Here is a 12,879-nt window from a genome sequence, read left to right as displayed (position 1 = left end):
CCCAGTCATCAAAATTGTTAAATTCACCAAATAAATTAAAACAAATGACCAAATCCCTCGTGTGTCCGTCCTGCGGTAGCCGGCTCTTCTTCTCTGTATCTCCGTTGCCGTGGTAACCACCTGGCACTTGATCCAGCGCAATATTAAAGATATCAGGAAATTTGACCGAGCTTCTGTATCGTGACACACGGCCTTCCTTCACAGGACCGAGACACCCAGAAGATCCAGTGGATCGACCGCTTCATCGAGGAGCTGCGGACCAACGACAAGTGGGTGATCCCTGCTCTGAAGCAGATCAGAGAAATCTGTAGCCTGTTTGGAGAAGCTCCCCAGAACCTGAGGTAGGTCCCGCCGTGGCGTCGGTCCCGCCGCGGGTCGCCCCCGCTAGCTCGTAGAACTGCAGCCCAAACCTCTCAGCCTAACATTTACCACCAAGTTCTAGGTATTCTACTTTAATTTAAAGTAAAGGGCGCGCTGACATCATGGCGCCCTCTTTAAACGAGTTTCTTTATCATGATTACAACCATTCACAGAGAGGAGCTACATGCACGTTTAGTTGTTTTGCTTTAACAAACCAATGTATTTCTATGAAGGTAGTTGGATATAGAGCCAAATCAAGGCCAAAAGTTTTGCTAATTTGAAAATAAAATTTTAATCTGAAAATTATTTTTTAGTTTCAATTTTTTTTTTCGGTGTCAGATCTTTTTTTTTCAGTTTCACATCTCTTTTTTCAGTTTCACTTCTTCTCTGAAACTGAAAAAAAAAGATTTGAAACTGAAAAAAAAAGATTTGAAACTGAAAAAAAAAGATTTGAAACTGAAAAAAAAGATGTGAAACTGGAAAAAAAAGATTTGAAACTGAAATAAAAAGTTTTGAAACTGAAAAAAAGATCTGATACCCAAAAAAAAATTGAAACTGTAAAAAAGAATTTTCAAGTTCAAATTTTATTTTCAGATTAGCAAAACTTTTGGCCTTGATTTGGCTCCATAGTTGGATTCCATAAATATAACTGGGTCAGTAGTTTTGTTTATGCTTCAGCTGCTTTCACCTATTTCCACTAAAAGCTGCTTAAATAAACAGAAACTAAAGCGTCCCGCCCACAGCCGTGAGGCGTAGCTCGGTAGCTCTTCCGTTAGGCTACCTTATAACATCTTTAGAAGGTTAACCTTCTAAAGATGTTATAACTTATGTTATGAGATCTTTAGAAGGTTAACCTTCTAAAGATCTTATAACTTATGAGATCTTTCTAAGGTTCCATTCTAAAATAACCTGACCGGTTCTGCTGGCGTCTGAACCGTTTCCGTAAGGTCCTCGGTAAATTACATGATAAGGGAATACGACCTCGTCCTGCTGCACAATCCTCACATTCACATTTCTCTGAAGGAGTTTGTTAGTCGCTGTAGAAAATATGTAGTTTACCTGTTGTTTTTCAGAAAGAAAATGCCAATTAACATACTAAAGAACTTAGTGGGGTAAGTTGAGTGTCAATTCCAGGGTTCTGCCCGTTTCTTGTTACATCAAGTCTTACTTTCTCTCTGACATGTTCGTGACATAAACCAAACATGACATGGAAAATTCTGCCACGAATCGGCTTCAGCAGCTTCTCGGGATTCATCTCAAAAGACTCGTTACTCCTCGTACCGGCCGGAACCGCGGGTCAATGTGGGTCAATGTGGGTCACCGCGGGTTACCGGGTCACCGCCGGGGCGTAGGTGCATCAGGTGCAGGTGCGTCAGCTGCAGGTGCGGCAGGTGCAGGTGCGTCAGCTGCAGGTGCGTCAGCTGCAGGTGCGTCAGCTGCAGGTGCGTCAGCTGCAGGTGCAGGTGCGTCAGCTGCAGGTGCGTCAGCTGCAGGTGCGTCAGCTGCAAGTGCAGCCCGGAGCGCCGGTAGCTCGGGTCACGTCTGCTAACGAGCTTCTCTGTTCCTACCGTATCGGCCCGAATATAATAGCTGTATTGTGTTCATTTTGTCTTCAGATTGATCTCTTTGTGGTTTTTTCTTTTGTTCAGACAAGGATCAGAGTTCTGACCTTCAAACTTTACTGACAGTTTCAGCAGAAATTCCACTTTCCTCAGAGACGGCCCCAATATAAGACGTTTTTATCATTGTTTTTATCATTGAAATCAGACTGAAAAAGTGGGCTCGTCTTCCATTCGGGGTCTAGACGTTATACCCATTCACACCGCTAGATGGCGCCAGATATCTTTAAAGCGAACCCCTGTCACCAAGAAGATAATAGCGGTTAGTTTCTCCAATCTGGAGAAAAGTGTGTGGAAGATCGGCAGGTGAACCGGCAGGTGAGGAGAAGTTATGATACAAACATGGTGGTTGGAATGAGGCAAAATAACAAGCTTTTTCTCTGCAATATATTGTTATAATCATTTGTTTCAGATGTACTGTCATTATTTTATTTATAAAAATTGAATTTGGTGTTCAAAAAGTCTTTTCAAACTGGAGTCTTGAAAAAGAGGGTGGTCTTATATTCGGGCCGATACGGTAATAGACTTTATTGTGCTGGTTGTTTGTTGAGAGGGAAACGTACGGTGGCCGAGACCCGCCAAAATAAAAGAAACGCTGCAAATAAAAGAATCGCTGCAAATTAAAGAAACGCTGCAAATAAAAGAAACGCTGCGTCAGCAAAAATAGTCCCCGGTAATTGACTTCCGTTGTGGCTTTTTTATTTGCGTCGTTTTTTTTTTATTTGCAGTGGCGTTTATTTTATTTGCAGCAGGGTTTCTTTATATTTGCTGCAGCGTTTATTTTTATTTGCTGCTGCGTTTATTTTTATTTGCTGCAGCGTTTATTTTTATTTGCAAAGCGTTTATTTTTATTTGCAGTGTTTATTTTATTTGCAAAGCGTTTATTTTATTTGCAAAACGTTTATTTTATTTGCAAAGCGTTTATTTTATTTGCAAAGCGTTTATTTTTATTTGCAGCGTTTATTTTTATTTGCAGCGTTTATTTTATTTGCAAAGCGTTTATTTTATTTGCAAAGCGTTTATTTTTATTTGCAGCATTTATTTTATTTGCAAAGCGTTTATTTTATTTGCAAAGCGTTTATTTTATTTGCAAAGCGTTTATTTTTATTTGCAGCATTTATTTTATTTGCAAAGCGTTTATTTTATTTGCAAAGCGTTTATTTTATTTGCAAAGCGTTTATTTTATTTGCAAAGCGTTTATTTTTATTTGCAAAGCGTTTATTTTTATTTGCAAAGCGTTTATTTTATTTGCAAAGCGTTTATTTTATTTGCAAAGCGTTTATTTTATTTGCAAAGCGTTTATTTTATTTGCAAAGCGTTTATTTTTATTTGCAAAGCGTTTATTTTTATTTGCAGCGTTTATTTTATTTGCAAAGCGTTTTTTATTTGCAAAGCGTTTATTTTATTTGCAAAGCGTTTATTTTTATTTGCAGCGTTTATTTTATTTGCAAAGCGTTTATTTTTATTTGCAGCGTTTATTTTATTTGCAAAGCGTTTATTTTATTTGCAAAGCGTTTATTTTATTTGCAGCGTTTCTTTTATTTGCAGCAGTGGCTGTTCTCGGCCACCGTAGAAATAGCATCGTTTGAGCGGCTCGTTACGAAAGCTCAGGTTGTGAAAGTTTCTTTGTCTTGGTTACTGGATGTTCTCGGTAAGGAGAAGGTTCTACGTTCTCGGGAGTCCAGATGTTCTCTGTTCCTCAGGTTGCAGCTGCATCCTCAGCCTTCCTGCACCAGAACTGAATCTAAAACAACCTCAGAAACAACAGAGTGTTTTACTTTCAGCAGTTGTTGCTTCGTTGTCGTTACTGTTGTTGATCTCCAGTTCCAGTTCCTTCTACATCAACTCATTTAACGCATTTAAGGGGTTAAAGTTCAGGATCCAGTCAGGAATGTGATGAGCAGCAGCCGGTCCGGCGGAGCGTTGTCCAGTAAACGTTTACATAGTTTCTCCCGTCCGAAGGCGGCGGCCCTGCGGAGCCGCCTGATTGGCCCGCTGTGCTAAGGGGCGGTCCTTTGAGATGGAGCCCCGCCCCCTTCTGCCAGTCTGTCCGTCAATCATTCAGAGCTGAATATCAGAGGGATTTCATGCCTTGGAACTAAGTCTTTCTTCATTTCTTTTCCCCATTTTTTTACTTCTTCATTCTAAATGCATCACCTGTCACCACAATGATTGATCTTTACATAAACTCAGAACAATTACTTCAGTGTTTAGGAACATTTTAACAAAAAACCCTGAGCCGACTAAAGAAAATGAAAATGTTCCTGGTGTTTGTAAAACTTGAGCTGAAAGAATCTTTCTGGAAACAAGGCAGGAAATGACTTCACTGATATGACTCTTTCTGCTGGTGACACACACACACACACACACACACACACACACACACACACACACACACACACACACACACACACCAGCTGCTTCCTTCATGTTCTTTACAGAATGAGAAATCAGCTTCTGAATCAGGTGTAACTGCCGCTGCGTTGTTCTCTCCTCTCTGGTTCCGTTAATCCTGGTTTCTGGTCCGTTTGTCCTCCAGTCAGACCCAGCGGAGTCCCCACGTCTTCTACCGCCACGACCTGATCAACCAGCTGCAGCACAACCACGCCCTGGTCACGCTGGTGGCCGAGAACCTGTCGGCCTACATGGAGACCATGAGGCAGCTGTCCAAAGGTGGGGGGGAACCTGGGGGAGCTGGGGGGGCCAGTGTCACCTGAGGGGGGGGGGGCTGCTCTCTAAGGGCTAGTGATGCACCGAAATGAAAATTTGTGGCTGAAACCGAAAATAATAAACACTTGGCCGAATACCGAACATGGTTCTTCAGCAGTTTTTCATTTATTTTGCCAATTTTTTCACCATTGCATAAATCAAATAAGTTTGATTTAGGCTTTTCAAAGAAAAAAATCTTTTACAAAATTACAAGGTAGAAAATATTTATTGAACATAAAAAACTGAACATTTTTTTTAATTTCCAGCATTATGTTGTTTTGTTCCACCTCCTGGTGAATGTTGGTAAAATTCTTATGTGGTTAGTTTTTGGTTGGCCAACGATTTATGTTTGTGGTGCAACAGTAACGGAGCGGCCAGTCTATTTCCTTATTTTACAACGCCGTTATTAATTGTTCGTTTTTTTCCACTTATTCCACCGAACACCCAAAGTGTTTTTTTGCCATTTTCGGCCGAACAATTTCGGTTACCGAACAATCGGTGCATCACTACTAAGGGCCAATCCCAAAACACCCCCTACTTTCTACCACTACTGCTAAAATTCAAGCCACAGATTTTATGGCCCTTGAATCTTCCCAGGTCTGTCCCAATACTCCCACTACTCCTACTTTTCAGCACCACCCCTAAATGTATCTGCTCCGTCACTGCGTGGTTTACGTTCGGGTACGTAAGCGACTACGTTTGCACAAACGTCACACCATATCAGGAAGCCCAGAGATAAAAGCTGTTTTAATTTCAGCTGTAGCGCTGTTAATATGACACTTTATTAAGTTTTAATATTTTTTCAGGCGTAAAAGTAACCGTTAAGATCCCCAACCTGGACTCAGTTTATCCAAATAACGCCTGGTAACAAATTTGCTCCCAAAATTTCAGAATGAGAACAGCCTGCCGGCTCGGGAGCTGATTTATGGTTCCGCGTTAAATCGACGCAGAGCCTACGGCGTACGGCGCATGTCGACGCGTAACCTACACCGTAGGTTCTGCGTTGGTGTAACGCGGAACCATAAATAAGCCTTTATTCTTGAGATCTTCGCAACAACGGGCAAGCGAGTGATATTGTACATTCACTGAGTGAATATTATGAGTAAAGTATATTATAAGTAAAATATATATTTCTCGCTAGAAATGTAATCAAAACGCATTTTTATGCAAAATCTAACTCAAAATATTGATTTTATTCACCAAGAAATAAGAAATGTCCGCCATGTTTTTTTTTTTTTTATTCAGTCCGCAAAAAAAGCATTCTGGGAAATTTTTCTGGCCCTCGGTCAGCTAGTGAGGATCTGAAATCCCTCGCTCCGTAGGGACGGATTCATAACCGCTCGCCCTTGATATCCCCACTACTCCTAGGTGAAAAGAGGAATTGGGAACCACTACCCTCACGGGAACGCACACAATTTAGGGGTAGGACTGAAAAGTAGGACTTGGGGGGGATTGGGACTGGGCCTAAAGGTGGGGGGGTCTCACCTGGGGGGGGTCTCACCTGGGGGGGTTAGGCAGCAGTCTGACCCGTCTGTGTTTGCAGAAGAGCAAGCGGAGTTCGACCCCCAGACGGTCCGGCCCGGGAGCCGCTACAGCCACGTCCAGGAGGTGCAGGAGCGGCTCAACTTCCTGAGGTCAGTGATCCCTCGCTGTAACTCGGTTCTCCTTCACGTCTCGCTGTAACGCGGTTCTCCTTCACGTCTCACTGATCACGGATCTGCATCGTGTTCTCCATTCTGATTGGCTAAACAGTCTCCCCACTTCTTCACTTCACTTCCACAATAATTTTGAACCAATACAATAAAGCAATGGTCAATTCTCGCCAAATACAGTAAATTCCAATTGTCCCTGAAAGCACCAGGAGAAATAATCGGCAGTTTCAGAATTCCGACGGTCCTTTAATTATCTCCTCATCCTCCGCCTGCTTTGGCTGCTCTGCGACCGCTGTGGTTTTGTTAAACCGGCCAATGCAGGCAGATTTTGCGGCTGAAATCTATGGAGCTAGAACAGTCTCATAATTCACAAATGCACAGGACAAGTTTTACAAATGCACGGACCGATTTGCAAATACACACACCGTTTCACACGTGCACAGGACAAGTTTTACAAATGCACAGAACGATTTGCAAATACACACACCGTTTCACAAATGCACAGAACAATTCACACGTGCGTAGGACAAGATATACAAATGTATTTTTGATGCACACACAAATATAACCTGATTTACACATGTTTTTTTGTCTGTGAGCTGCGCTGGATTTGTGTGTGAGTTTTGAGACTCCCCTGACGTGACTAGATGCACAAATAGGTTTTTTTTAACACGGAAGGATCTGCAACCAATCAGATGTCTTCATTTGTTCCAGCCAATCATAAGAGCAGACCTACGTGGGGGACGATTTACTCATAAACCAATCAGATTAAAGGGGCGGATACACCTGCTGTTTGAACTGCGTTAGCGCCGTTCACTTGGAAAAGTGATTAATATTTGGAGTTGGTGGAGTAAAGACAGCAACAGGAGATAAAAGATAAATAAAGGATGAAGAGGAGATCACTGCTCTGATTTTATTGTGATCTCGGTAAAGAAAACAGCGCGATCAGAGATGGTTTGTCAGGCCGTTCAACCAGAGCCGTCAGGAGACTGGAGAGGTCCATGTCCTGCCGATGCAGCAACTGATGATGAGAAACAGCAGATATATTTCTGTATTTGAACTACAGGTGTCTTTCAGGAGAACGAGCCTTGACGGGGGTGAATATTGCTGCAGGTCGTTCTGGCTCTTGCCGCGAGCGGCGCTGGTCCCGGTCAGACCAGCTGACCACAGGGACCAGACGTGGAGGTCAGAAACAAGCAGCTGTTATCCTCACATTTATGATGTGACATCGCCACCACACAGAGACAAACATGTGTCAAAACAGCGGTGGCAGATCAACACAGTCCCGGTGCAGATAGAGTCATGCATGGGAAGATGCAGCGGTGATGATGCTGGTCGGGGTTTAGTCCACCGATCATCAAACATCTGAGCTGGATACAGAGGTTCTTCGGTTATCAGTCGACTGATACCGACTTTACTCCAGATATTTCAGTAAATTAATCTCCTGACATGCGCTGCTGCTCCACCTGCAGCTCGTCCCCGTCAGGCAGCGCAGCAGCTCTCTGCTGTCTGTCTGGTTCTGAGCTCAATCAGCGGGACAGTAATACTTCGTGAAACCAAACAGAGCAAATATACAAAAATCTCCACTGTTTCTCATCATCAGTTGCTGCATCGGCAGGACTAGAGCTCTCCCGACGGGTTGAACAGCCCGACGACAAACCATCTCCAATCGCGCTGTTTTATTTACCGGGATCACAAGAAAAGCAGCAATGATCTCCTCTCCATCCTGTTTATTTATATTTTATCTCCTGTAACTGTTTTTTATCTTCACTCCACTAACTTGAAATATTAATCACTTTTCTAAGTGAACAGCGCTAACGCAGCTCAAACAGCAGGTGTATCCGCCCCTTTAATCTGATTGGTTGCAGATCCTTCCGTGTTAAAAAAAACCTATTTGTGCATTTAGTCACGTCAGGGGAGTCTCAAAACTCACACACAAATCCAGCGCAGCTCACAGACAAAAAAACATGTGTAAATCAGGTTATATTTGTGTGTGCATCAAAAATACATTTGTATATCTTGTCCTACGCACGTGTGAATTGTTCTGTGCACGTGTGAAACTGTGTGTGTATTTGCAAATCGGTCCGTGCATTTGTAAAACTTGTCCTGTGCATTTGTGAATTATGAGACTGTTCTAGCTCCATAGAAATCGGGACGTCCCTTCTCTCGGCTCTCGGCGTTGCGCGCTCCCGACCAGATCGTGGATGAAAGCGCGATAATGATAAATATGATAAAATAATTACAAAGCTGCTGTGAAATATGGTGTAATAGATGTACTGTAATTATTTTCTGTATAAAAATTTAATTTAAAAGACGGGTTTGTCTCAAAATCAGTGTGGTTCTATTTACTTGGCCTCTCTGGTGGGTAGAGAGGAGAAAAAAAGCAAGCGTGCATGTCCTTACAGACATGCGCCGACCGGCCGAAAAAACATTGGTGACAATAACTATTCCACTTGAATATTCCACCATAGATGTCTTCAGACTAAGTCTACAATTATGCACATAACACAAAATACTTACATTAGGTGAATCTTGTGTGAAAACACTGGAGATCTGTTTCTCCAGCGCAAGTGCATGTGCAAGTGACGTCACCACGCTGCGCGCGCAGCAACGTTCCCCCCGCTCCCCCTCGGCCTCCGCTCCCGCTGCGGGAGCTGCCCGGCACAGAGAGTCAGCTGTTAAATCCATTGGATTTAACATAAAAATTCATTAAAAATCACGTGTTGGACGTGCATTTATGAAATCAACAGGACATTTTCACATCACAGTAAACAATATCTTTACGGAGTTTGAAGTTAATTGGACATGGGATGACAAAGTTATGATATATTTGAATACAAGTTCATATTTTGAAAAATGTGAGCGACAAACTTTTCCAAATATATGTTCCAGTGTATGATTTTTAAGTCCTGTCGAAAGGTATCTGAATCTGAAATTGAATTGTCCTAAGACAAAACCAGTGATTTTTAATGATTATTTTACCAGAAATCCAGAGTGACGTAGAATTGCAATTTCGTTCAAGTTATGACCACGATACGCAACGCAATATAACGTCAATAAGGACCCTTATGACAATAATATGTGTGGATTTCATTGTGATTGGATGAATGAAACAGCAATTACAGCACATAATTTGATGAATAATGTATACCTGACCAAAAGGTGGCGCTATGGAGTTCATCCAAGATTGTCATATCCACTTGTTCAGAATGGAAGCCAGGTTAAATGTACAGATTTCGGGTCAAATTGGACAAAGTATGAGCAAGTTAAAACAACTTTTATGTTCATGGCGAGACACCGAAATTTGACAACCTCTAACAGCGACGCCCTTTGATAAAAAGTTAGTTTTCACCGTCAGTCATCGTCAATGTCTTACCTATTATGTGACCAACTTTGAGATCATTAATCTCATCTCGTTTGGAGCACAGATGCATACTAGAAGACATGACAATTCCTGGTGCCAACAGATGGCGCTACAACCGATCCTGAATATTCCACCATAGATGTCTTCAGGCTCAACCTACAATCATACACATATGTTTTCGACCACATCAAATCATGTATTGCTGAGTTACAGCCAATTGATGTTTGATGGCGAAGCTTAAAAATGACCTCAAACTTCGCCGGATCACTATGGTCACACCCTCTGGTAAAAACTTAAAAGCTTCGAAATTTAGCGTCGGCCATGTGTCTAGATTGTACAAACCAAGTTGTGAGCCAATCTGATAAAATCTCTAGGAGGAGTTCTTTAGAATACAAGGCCTGGAAATGATCATAATTCATAAAAAATGCCATTTTCTGTTCAAAATGCCGGACTTCCTGTGTAACTTAGAGCATGGGTCCAAGAGACTTTTTTGTAGGGCTTTGTCTGATATAATAGACACATAAAGGTCATTGCTGTAAGTCAAACCATATTGTGGGGCTTGTTGAAAAACATAAAATAGGTGGCGCTATGGACCCCATTCTTGTCGACCCATGCCTGTCGCCCATAAAATACGTAATTTTTTGCGACTCCTGAAGCGTGTGCAAAATTTGGTGAGTTTTCGAGCATTTTAAGGCCACCAAAAAGGCAATTCATTTCTCGGAAGAATAATAAGAATAAGAATAATAAACACCACAGATCAGTGCTCGGGCCCTAAAAAAAGTAAAATAAGTATAAAATAGAATAGACTCTGTATCGCAGTGTATATATACCAAATGTGCAACAATGCAGGAGTGCAAACACATGATTATTGTGCGTCGTCATCACCGTAGTCTCCAGATATTCAGACGTGGGTTCAGATCAGCTTCTTGAAAACAGAGTTCTCCCCAACGTTCCTGACCTTTGACCCGTGTCCCTGCAGGTTCCTGACCTCTGACCTTTGACCCGTGTCCCCCCAGGTTCCTGCTGAAGGACGGCCAGCTCTGGCTCTGTGCTCCACAGGCCAAGCAGATCTGGAAGTGTCTGGCGGAGAACGCCGTGTTCCTGTGTGACCGCGAGGCCTGTTTCAAGTGGTAGGAACCTTTACTTTACCTGCTCTGGTTCCTGGTTCCTGGTCTGGTTCCAGGTCTGGTTCCTGGTTCCTGGTCCCAGGTCTGGTCCCAGGTCTGGTCCCCGGTCCCCGGTCCCCAGCATGTCTCTGACCTCTGTCTGTCCCCCCAGGTACTCCAAGCTGATGGGGGACGAGCCGGACCTGGACCCGGACATCAACAAGGACTTCTTTGAGAACAACGTGCTGCAGCTGGACCCGTCCCTGCTCACGGAGAACGGCATGAAGTGTTTCGAGAGATTCTTCAAGGCCGTCAACTGCAGGGAGGGCAAGCTGGTGGCCAAACGCCGCGCATACATGATGGACGACCTGGAGCTGATCGGCCTGGACTACCTGTGGAGGGTGAGGGGGTCCGGGGTTACCGGGGGGTCCAGGGGGGTCCAGGGGGGTCCAGGAGGTCCTGCAGGTCCTGCAGACCTAGAGCTGATCGGCCTGGACTACCTGTGGAGGGTGAGGGGGGTCCGGGGGTCCGGGGGGTCCAGGAGGTCCTGCAGGTCCTGCAGGAGCAGCAGGTCCAGCAGACCTGGACCGGTCGGGTTGCTGATCCTCGTCTCCGTCAGAGATCCAGACCTGGGGTCTTAAGAACCGTCTTAAGAACTGTCATTTCTTACGAATTTCTTATTTTTCCTACTTAAGAAATTCTTAAAATATTTCATTGCATTGCACGCGCCAACAAACAACATTTATTTATTTATTTTTTTTAAGATTTTTTGGGGCTCTAGTGGCCCTTTATTCAAGTGCAGATATGAAGAGGGTAGAGAGAGAGAGAATGGGGATGACACGCAGCAAAGGTGCGCAGGCCGGGATTTGAACCTGCGACCGCTGCAGGAGGACTGTAGCCTCAGTATACGAGCCGCTGCTTAACCCACTGCACCATCGAGCGGCCAACAAACAACATTTATACAGTCAGTCACTCACTAAACATGGAGAAGGAGAAAAAGAGATGCAGGAACTTTTCAAGGTTATGGTGGATGAGATTAATGTGCGAAAAAAAATTCGGGGGGGTGCGTTCCCCCCCCCAGGAAATTGTTTGAGCATAATGCATTTAAATGCATCAATCTGGTGCACTTTGGAAAGCTAGAATAACAATAATAGGGTGTTTGCTGCCTTAACTTACCTTGGAAACATAGATATCCTCTCCGGAGCTTCTCTACCCGGCTAAACTTATTCCCCCCTCTGTTTGTGTGAGCACAGAGCATGCACAGCCTTCACTGCTGATTGGCTGTTTCCCGTGCCTGTCTCTGTGTGTAACCAATCAGATGGTGCTGTGGGCGGGACATTGCTGGACACAGTGCAGTGACTGCAGGCAGAAAGACGTGGCTGCATCAACCCCAAAATATTGCAGTTATTTAAAAAGTTACACTTTTTATTTTTTTTATTATTATTGTTTTATATATACGAGAGGTGCCGGATCTGCCCAAATAAGTCCTGGAACACAGGGAGGCCAAAATCGAGAGGTGCCGGATCCTGCTGGAACAGGATCCGGCACCTCTCGATTAACCAAATTAACCCCTGCAAAGGGATCTCTTTAAACACAGGTGAACAGTCACATGATCAGCTCAGGTATCAATTAACCTGGTAGGAGCAAAAGGCTCATCAATCAGATGCAGAACAACCAACCAATCAGCATAAGCAGGAAAGAAAGACACAAACAGAAATATAAACAATAATAATACAAAAGACCACCAAAAATCAAAAGTCCTTAAAAAGAAACAAAAATTTTTTTTATAAAGTAATATTTTTTAAATGTTTTTAAGGCAAAAAAATGTTCTTCTTAATTGTTTTAGAACTCTGTTATTTCTGATTCAGGTGGTGATTCAAGGAAGTGACGACATCGCGACCCGAGCCATCGACCTGCTGAAGGAGATCTACACCAACCTGGGACCCAAACTACAAGTCAACCAGGTCTGGACGCAGCTCGGGGGGTTCTGGGGGTTCTGGTGGTTCTGGAGGTTCTGGTGGTTCTGGACCCTGGTGGTTCTGGGGGTTCTGGACCCTGGGGGTTCTGGA

At 43.4% G+C, this 12,879-nt stretch overlaps 1 protein-coding gene across 9 annotated transcripts in view; it reads left to right on the top strand.

Annotated features, from left to right (window-relative positions):
* Positions 1–12,879, top strand: part of LOC133446264 (probable ubiquitin carboxyl-terminal hydrolase FAF-X) — a 108,129-nt gene that overhangs the window by 49,708 nt on the left and 45,542 nt on the right. For 6 of the 9 annotated variants that reach the window (XM_061724272.1, XM_061724268.1, XM_061724271.1 and 3 more), the window contains exons 13-19: positions 205–341; positions 1,434–1,472; positions 4,519–4,652; positions 6,232–6,322; positions 10,721–10,834; positions 10,983–11,211; positions 12,679–12,774. In XM_061724272.1, coding sequence (XP_061580256.1) covers positions 205–341; positions 1,434–1,472; positions 4,519–4,652; positions 6,232–6,322; positions 10,721–10,834; positions 10,983–11,211; positions 12,679–12,774 — 840 coding nt within the window. The remainder of the gene's footprint in view (positions 1–204; positions 342–1,433; positions 1,473–4,518; positions 4,653–6,231; positions 6,323–10,720; positions 10,835–10,982; positions 11,212–12,678; positions 12,775–12,879) is intronic. The other 3 variants (XM_061724273.1, XM_061724274.1, XM_061724270.1) reach the window with 1 other exon arrangement.

The sequence above is a fragment of the Cololabis saira genome, chromosome 6 (assembly GCF_033807715.1).
Source record: "Cololabis saira isolate AMF1-May2022 chromosome 6, fColSai1.1, whole genome shotgun sequence".
In the NCBI taxonomy this organism is placed as follows: domain Eukaryota; kingdom Metazoa; phylum Chordata; class Actinopteri; order Beloniformes; family Belonidae; genus Cololabis; species Cololabis saira.
The sequence above is the reverse complement of the archived record's forward strand: the minus strand, read 5'-3'. Positions and strand labels throughout refer to the sequence as shown.